The sequence below is a fragment of the Babylonia areolata genome, chromosome 32 (assembly GCF_041734735.1).
Source record: "Babylonia areolata isolate BAREFJ2019XMU chromosome 32, ASM4173473v1, whole genome shotgun sequence".
In the NCBI taxonomy this organism is placed as follows: domain Eukaryota; kingdom Metazoa; phylum Mollusca; class Gastropoda; order Neogastropoda; family Buccinidae; genus Babylonia; species Babylonia areolata.
Window position 1 is genome coordinate 17,649,234 of NC_134907.1, and position 9,173 is coordinate 17,658,406.

The window sequence follows — 9,173 nt, forward strand, 5'->3', positions numbered from 1 at the left end:
ATCTACTTTTCACGAAAACAACGAAGTTAGATATGGACACCGTTGGTTCTTGTTCTCACCTCTCTAAACTCTAATACATGGATTGAAATGAATGTACAATCCAGCGAGTTTATTTTTATTTTTATCTTATGTTGTTTATACTACAGTCAACTCTAACGGGCCACATGAATTGAAATGAATGTGTAACCCAGAGAGTTTATCTTCATTTTTTCTTGTTTATACTCCAGTCGACCCTAAAGGGCCACATGAATTGAAATGAATGTACAATCCAGCGAGTTTCTTCTTATTTTTTTTTTTTTTATCTTATGTTGTTTATACTGCAGTCATCCCTAACGGGCCACATGAATTGAAATGAATGTGTAACCCAGCGAGTTTCGTTTTGATTTTAATCTCTTGTTGTTTATACTCCAGTGAACCCTTAAGGGCCATATCAGGATGCAAAACAGAACCTGGTGACAATCACCTGGAAGAGAAAACAATGTACACGACCCCCTGACCGTTAACCCGGGGTGGGGAGATTGTTACCATGTTGTACGGTCATCCCGGGATGGGGAGGTAGTTACCATGTTGTATGACTCACTGTCATCCCGGGATGGGGGGGTTGTTACCATGTTGTATGGTCACCCCAGGATGGGGAGGTTGTTACCATGTTGTACGGTCATCCTGGGATGGGGAGATTGTTACCATGTTGTATGACCCACTGTCATCCCGGGATGGGGGGGTTGTTACCATGTTGTACGGTCATCCCGGAATGGGAAGGTTGTTACCATGTTGTACGGTAATCCCGAGATAGGGAAGTTGTTACCATGTTGTACGGTCATCCCGGGATGGGGAGATTGTTACCATGTTGTACGGTCATCCAGAGATGGGGAGGTTGTTACCATGTTGTACGGTCATCCTGGGATGGGGAGATTGTTACCATGTTGTATGACCCACTGTCATCCCGGGATGGGGGGGTTGTTACTATGTTGTACGGTCATCCCGGAATGGGGAGGTTGTTACCATGTTGTACGGTCATGCCGGAATGGGGAGGTTGTTACCATGTTGTACGGTCATCCTGGGATGGGGAGGTTGTTACCATGTTGTACGGTCATCCCGGGATGGGGAGGTTGTTACCATGTTGTATGACCCACTGTCATCCCGGGATGGGGAGGTTGTTACCATGTTGTACGGTCACCCCAGGATGGGGAGGTTGTTACCATGTTGTACGGTCACCCCAGGATGGGGAGGTTGTTACCATGTTGTACGGTCATCCCGAGACGGGGAAGTTGTTACCATGTTGTACGGTCATCCCGGGATGGTGAGGTTGTTACCATGTTGTATGACCCACTGTCATCCCGGGATGGGGAGGTTGTTACCATGCTGTACGGTCATCCCAGGATGGGGAGGTTGTTACCATGTTGTACGGTCATCCCGGAATGGGGAAGTTGTTACCATGTTGTACGGTCATCCCGGAATGGGGAGGTTGTTACCATGTTGTACGGTCATCCCGAGATGGGGAAGTTGTTACCATGTTGTACGACCCACTGTCATCCTGGGATGGGGAGGTTGTTACCATGCTGTACGGTCATCCCAGGATGTGGAGGTTGTCACCATGTTGTACGGTCATCCCGGGATTGGGAGGCTGTTACCATGTTGTATGACCCACTGTCATCCCGGGATGGGGAGGTTGTTACCATGTTGTACGGTCATCCCGAGATGGGGAAGTTGTTACCATGTTGTACGGTCATGCCGGGATGGGGAGGTTGTTACCATGTTGTACGGTCATCCCGGGATGGGGAGGTTGTTACCATGTTGTACGGTCATCCCGGAATGGGGAGGTTGTTACCATGTTGTACGGTCATCCCGGAATGGGGAGGTTGTTACCATGTTGTACGGTCATCCCGAGATGGGAAAGTTATTACCATGTTGTACGGTCATGCCGGGATGGGGAGGTTGTTACCATGTTGTACGGTCATCCCGGAATGGGGAGGTTGTTACCATGTTGTACGGTCATCCCGGGATGGGGAGGTTGTTACCATGTTGTACGGTCATCCCGGGATGGGGAAGTTGTTACCATGTTGTACTTTCTATCACAGTCCCTTTCTCCCTCTATCTTCCTTTCTATTCCTCCCTCACCCCCTCTCTCTCTCTTCTCTCTCTCTCTCTCTCTCTCTCTCTCTCTCTCTGTCTGACTCGCTCTGTCTCTTTCCATCTCTATGTGTCTCTGCTTCTCTCTTTGACTCTCCAGCTCCTCCCCCCCCCCCAAGCCCCCCACCCCCCACCCCCACCCTCCCGTCCCTCCGTGTCACTGTAGCCAGCCAGTTAATCAGCCCAACCCAAAGCCGCCCCGCGGTGTTGAGACCCAACGCCTCAACTTTTCCCAGCCCACCGCCGCCGGCTGTCTTGGAATGGTGTGATGTATGTCGTCAGGAAGGACTATAAAAACCGTGCTCTGCCTCCTCCTGTCTCCATTCCAGCATCGGCGACCAGTTCCACAACTTCGTCCTTGCTGCTGCTGCTGTGGTTGTGGCTGTGGCTGCAGCCTCGGATCAACGCTTTCCTCAATCTGGGCCCTGTCGCCCTGTTGGGTGAGTCAGGCGCGAGGGAAGGGGGTCGTGTGTGTGTGTGTGTGTGTGTGTGTGTGTGTGTGTGTGTGTGTGTGTGTGTCTGTGTGGAGAGGAGGAGGTTGTGCGTGTGTGTGTGTGTGTGTGTGTGTGTGTGTGTGTGTGGAGGGGAGGGTGTTGTGTGTGTGTGTGTTCGTCGTCCTACCCTGATATATCAAGAGAGAGAGAGAGAGAGAGAGAGAGAGAGAGAGAGAATGTTTATTTGCTGACAGCAGTTCCATTTGTTTTATTTTTGTTCTTGTTACTGTTCCTCTTGTTCTAGGTGTTCTCTTGATCATCTTGTATCCTGTGTCTTCTTCTTTTTCTTCTTCATCATCTTCTTCTTCTTCTGCTTCTTCTTTTTCTTGTTCTTCTTCTTCTCCTTCTTCTGCTTCTTTTTCGTCCAGTTATTTGTATCCGTTATCGGTTTAGACTGTTATAAATGGAGGATAATAGAATGCCCGTAAAGCTTACGATATGTTGTATGATCTAGATGCTGGAGGAAAAGAGTATTGGATATCCAAAATTCGCCACTTTTTATTTGAGTACGTTTTTTGGTTTTGCCTGGTTAAACCAAGGCGTTTGGTGCATTTAAGCGTTTATTAACTGCGTTTTTCACCAGCGACTAATTGATTTAGATGGCAGAAATGGTCTGACCATATCCAAAAAGAAAAAAGTGAAATATTTAGGTTTTTTTATAAGAAATTTTGCAATGTAGCTGACCTGAAACCTGACATAGTGTTAAATATGGATAGACATTTTAAATATAACAAGTTCATACTAAGCATTATTGAATTGGTTGTCCATCATTATAGATACAGAACATGTAATGTCAGTGATTTAATATGTCCACTGTATAAAGAATCACGAGAAAATTAGATGTATTTTGTTCTTTGTTGTCCAGCTTTGAGGGATATTGGAGAAGAATTTATTAAGCCTAAATATTTTAGACAACATGCAATGTTTAAGCTGATTTTATTAATGTCTTCAAACTCCTCTGAAACTATTAAAAGTCTTTGTTTTTAAACAAAGATTTCAAATTCCGATTAATTGTATATATATATATATATATATATATATATATAGAGAGAGAGAGAGAGAGAGAGAGAGAGAGAGAGAGAGAGATTTTGGAATTGAGTGCAGTTTAGCTATATTTGTGTTTGACACTGTATTGCGTGTTGTCATGAAATGTTTATATCATAAACTGTTCACATGGCTCTTTATAAGGGGCCCTGGCCTATATATGAATAAACCATCTTGAATCTTGAATCTGCTAAACATTTTCGTGAGATAATTCATTTAGACATTTGGGGCATTTGGCGAGCAGACTGGACAAACTATGCTTCTATGTGATGGTTCATAGGTTTAATTCACGTAACTTCTCGGGGGCTAAGACTGGTGTGTCGATCTGGACCCTTCTTCCATTCATCTTTTTTTTGTTGTTGTTTTTGTTGACAAGTGAGAGAAATGCACTTGATCCAAAACGAAGCTGGTTACGGTTTCAAGGAGTTCGGACTCATCCATATACGTAGCACCACTTTTGCTTAAAGAAAGAAAAAAAGTTGGGGCAGGAGGGGAGCGAAAGCCTATGAACTACCGAAAGAATGATAGATAATATATATATATATATATATATATATATATATATATATATAAGAGTGAATGAATAAATTGATTATTCAACGAATTAATCATTTAATTAATCAATTAAAATTAAACGTGAGGAATGATATAGATTACACAGCAAACGACTACAGCGCGCGTGTTTTTTTTTTTTGTGTGTGTTTTTTTTCGAAGACACTTCCGAGCAAAATATGACATGAGTGATTCAGTCTTTTACTCGTGTATAGGTGCTTCATGCTATCGCACAGCTGGGTTTCACCGGCAAACCTGGTTTTGCTCAGGGCTGCTATGTCCACCTGCTAGCGATCAAGCATTCTGGCAATGAGCGCTGTGCGTCTTTTTGGTCTGTCGTCTCTGTCTAAAAGGGTGCGAACATTCCAGGCACCCAGAGTCAGAGGTACTTCATGCTATCGCACAGTTGACAGAATGATCCTGGTCAAGCATTGAGAAAAGCAGAATGTGATTTGAGCTAAAACACAACTTAACTGTCACTTGATACGATTATATTTCATTAGAGTAACTTCCCTTGTGTTGCAGCACCATTGTCATGTGCTATCCATATCATTTCTATTCAATCATTATTATACTGCCCATGCTTCTTTTCTTTTTCTGTTAAACCCAGTCCCATTTCATTTAAAGTTTTTGGTAGTCTAGTGCCAACATTATAACTGGACTTCTCAAAAATAACATAATAGTCATATTCTGTTGTCATTTCAACCACTTTCCCTACCCCCAAAAAACTAACTTATTTAGAAGAACATTTATTTTTTCATGTATTAATTTACTTATGTATTCATTTATTTGTTTGTTTGTTTAGTTTGTTGGCTAGTTAAACTAGAAACATCTCATATATAGTCCTACATTTCCGTTATTTTAACCTGCTTTATTTGGGTATTTGAATAATCATGGATTAAGCTTTGCTAAATATGGAAACGCTACTTAACACACAGGTGGGATAAAAAAAAATTTAAAAAAAGTAAAACGTAAAGAGGATAAGTGAAGTAAAGCATACATTTTTTTTCTACTCAACTGTGTAGGGTTGAAAACCACATTTCTATCACTACCACACCCTATGCCCAGTGCTCCCCTTCCTCTGCTCCCACACACATTCTTCTCTTCTGACGCTGGTGAGTGACCATACACCAAAACTGAACCTTCTCTACCCCGCCCCACAACCCCTCTCTCTCATTTTGTTATTGTTCTTTGTTGCTGTTGTTTGCTTTACAGTGTGTATGTATTTACTTTTCCTCTTATTTTTTCTTCTTCTTTTTTTTTTTTTTTTTTATTCCACGGACTAATTTTATAGAGTTTGATTTATCAGGGCAGGACGAAGACAGGTCAATTTGTATTTTATCCTTTTCGGACATTTCCCTCGATAAGATCTCTCTTCCTTTTCCCTCGATAAAAATCTCTTTCTCTCTCTCTCTCTTGATATATCTGGGTAGGACGACGAAGACAGGCCAATTTGAACACCCCCCCCCCCCCTCCTCTCTTGATTTATCCACTCAGGATGAGGCAGGCCATTTTGTACTTTTTCCTTTTCGACAGACGATGGGGTGACACCAGTAAACAGTGGAGACAGACCTCAAACATGTTGACAGACGATGGGGTGACACCAGCAAACAGTGGAGACAGACTTCAGACATGACAGATGGTCGGGTGACAACAGAATACAGTGGAGAGAGACCTCAGACATGACAGATGGTGGGGTGACACCAGCAAACAGTGGAGACAGACCTCAGACATGTCGACAGACGATGGGGTGACACCAGCAAACAGTGGAGACAGACCTCAGACATGACAGATGGTGGGGTGACACCAGCAAACAGTGGAGACAGACCTCAGACTTGTCAACAAAAGATGGGGTGACACCAGCAAACAGTGGAGAGAGACCTCAGACATGTCGACAGACGATGGGGTGACACCAGCAAACAGTGGAGACAGACCTCAGACATGTCGACAGATGATGGGGTGACACCAGCAAACAGTGGAGACAGACCTCAGATATGACAGACGATGGGGTGACACCAGCAAACAGTGGAGACAGACCTCAGATATGACAGATGGTGGGGTGACACCAGCAAACAGTGGAGACAGACCTCAGACATGTCGACAGACGATGGGGTGACACCAGAAAACAGTCTGACAGACCTCAGATGATGGGGTGACACCAGCAAACAGTGGAGACAGACCTCAGACATGTCGACAGACGATGGGGTGACACCAGCAAACAGTGGAGACAGACCTCAGACATGTCGACAGACGATGGGGTGACACCAGCAAACAGACAGGATTGTGCACTATATGGAGTGCATTGACTGCCTCATGACAGTGTTGGAAAACAAGTTTGGGTAAAGAACAGTGTAATTCTTCCGTGTACGTTATATATCCGGTATACTGCCTCATGAAACTTTTTTTTCTGTTGATATAATGTGCACGATTTTGCATGATAGGTTTGCAGAACAAAAACACATAATGAAATGACGATGAATATTACAGTATCTGCTGCTTTTTTTTTTTTCAGAACAAGACCATCAAACGACGTCAATCTGCTCTGACGTCACACCATGACGTCATTCTGCCCTTCCCTGCTACTGCTGGCAGTCGTGATCGCCTCCTTCAAACTCATCTTCACTGAACAGCTCGATTTCGGAGACACTGTGGGTGTTGACCTGGATGATTTCGATTCCCTGGCCGATCCCTTTCCCAAGAGGGGCTTCGTGGACAAACGAGGCTTCGGCAACAAACGGGGACTGGGCGATAAAAGAGGCTTCGTTGACAAAAGGGGTTTCGTTGACAAAAGGGGCTTCGTTGACAAACGGGGCTTCGTTGACAAACGAGGTTTCGGCAACAAACGGGCGCAAGACTTGTACCAATCCACGGCTCTCCTGTCAGCGTTGCTTAGCGGCGGTTACCACGGGCAACCGTTGCCAGGTAACAGCGCTTTGAGGCGTTTGCTGGAGAAGGATGGGCTATTGGTGCAATGACTTGGGGGTCGTCTCCATTTGCGAGAATTCCCGAAAACATCTGTCATTGATATTGATTGATTAACTAATGACACTTTTTTTCTGTGGTTAACTGACAGATGAATGGCAACCTGAAGCAGAAACCGCTGCCATTGTTTGTTGGTTTGTTTGTTTGTTGTTTTTTTTTCTTCTTCTTTTTGTCATGAAGAATGAGGACAAGAAATTTGTTGTAATGAGAGAGTGGCTTAAAAAAAAAAAAAAAAAAAAAAAAAAAAAAAGCTTGAATCTGAATTACACAATAAGTAAGCTTAACGTAGTGTCAACAAAACTGAAATGCTGTTAAAAAAAAAATAGTAATGATAAATAGATAACAACAAAAATATAGACATGACGGGGTTTTGTCTTCAACCACTCAGGATCTAATCCTGATCCTTGGGTATTTGTTGTTGTTGTTGTTGTTTTCTTACCCAGAGGTTATTTTAGACCCGTCACGTTTTAGGGCAATCTGTTCACGGATTTAAGCGGAATTGTGAGCCAATAGTTATTGTTTAGGCCCGGGGTTGATTCTGGTACGACTGAATTAGATCTGTTTTCTAACGGTTATTATTGAAAAGGTTAATTCTGGTACGATTGAAATTGACCTGTTTTCTAGCGGTTATTATTGTTTTGGCCTGAAGTTAGTTCTGGTGCGAGTGAAATTGATCTGTTTTCTAACGGTCATCATTGAAAAGCCTAATTCTGGTTCGACTGAAATTTATCTTTTTCTAACAGTTATAATTGTTTAGGCCTGAGGTTAATCCTGGTACGACTGATATTGGTCTGTTTTCTAACAGTTATTATTGTTTAGGCCTGAGGTTGATTCTGGTACGACTGATATTGGTCTGTTTTCTAACAGTTATTATTGTTTAGGCCTGAGGTTGATTCTGGTACATCTGAAATTGATATGTTTTCTAACAGTTATTATTGAAAAGCCCTGAGGTTAATTCTGGTACGACTGAAATTGGTCTGTTTTCAAATAGCTGACTGTCTGTCTGTCTCTCTCTTTCTCTTTCTCTCTCTCCTTCTCTCTCTCTCTCTCTCTCTCTCTCTCTCTCTCTCTTTTCCTCTCATACATGCTCTCCTTGCACAAACACACACACACACGCACGCACGCACGCACGCACACACACACACTTGCACACTCCATACATGAACTCGCACGTGCTTTCATTCATTTATTCATTCATCATCCATTCATTCATCCATTTAAAAACTTTACGCTACCTCTTAATCTCAAGCTGAAGTCTGTGTGTGTGTGTGTGTGTGTGTGCGTGTGCGCGCGCGCGCTTGGGTGTGTATATGTGTGTACGTGCGCTAGTGCGTATGTGTGTCTTGTATCAACCGACACCTCTCTGTCTCTGTCTGTCTGTCTGTCTGTCTGTCTCTCTCTCTCTCTCTGGTACCCGAGAAAGGAAATAAATAAGACGAAAACTGTCTACGTTCTCTGAACATAAACATGAAGAACACTAAGTAGAATGGCATAATATTGTCCCTCGTGACAGCGGATGGCGTGGTTTCATGGTCTTTTGCAGTGACGGAAGTGACCCTGTGTCAATAGAATGACAGTGAAGAAAGTGTCCCACTTTCAATAAAATGACAAGTGCTATGACACTGGAGTGCACATCTTTTTTTGTTTTTATTTGTTGCGTTGCTTTGGAGATTCTTGGTGAGCGTTTGAAGGGAAGGGTGTGTGTGTGTGTGTGTGTGTGTGTGTGTGCGTGCGCGCGCGCGCACTGAATGGTAAATCCATGAATGAATTACAGATCACACAGAATGACAACAGCCCAACAGTTCAAACATCAAATATACGTCACGGTCACCGCTGGGGGGGAAAAAAAACGAAACAGGAAAACTGCGAACACAACAAAATAAGCAACTAAAACAAAAACAAAACAAACTAACAACAAAACAATCAACAAAAACATTAACAAAAGAAAACAATAACAAAATAAACAAAGCA

The 9,173-nt window shown here is 43.2% G+C and overlaps 1 protein-coding gene across 1 annotated transcript; it reads left to right on the top strand.

The window, feature by feature from the left end:
* The first annotated feature begins 2,462 nt into the window (after window positions 1-2,462).
* LOC143276670 (uncharacterized) lies at window positions 2,463-7,436 on the top strand. The gene is made up of 2 exons (XM_076581296.1): window positions 2,463-2,570; window positions 6,733-7,436. The coding sequence occupies exon 2, from the start codon at window positions 6,776-6,778 to the stop codon at window positions 7,193-7,195; it is 420 nt and encodes a 139-aa protein (XP_076437411.1). The 5' UTR covers window positions 2,463-2,570; window positions 6,733-6,775; the 3' UTR covers window positions 7,196-7,436.
* The last annotated feature ends 1,737 nt before the right edge of the window (window positions 7,437-9,173 follow it).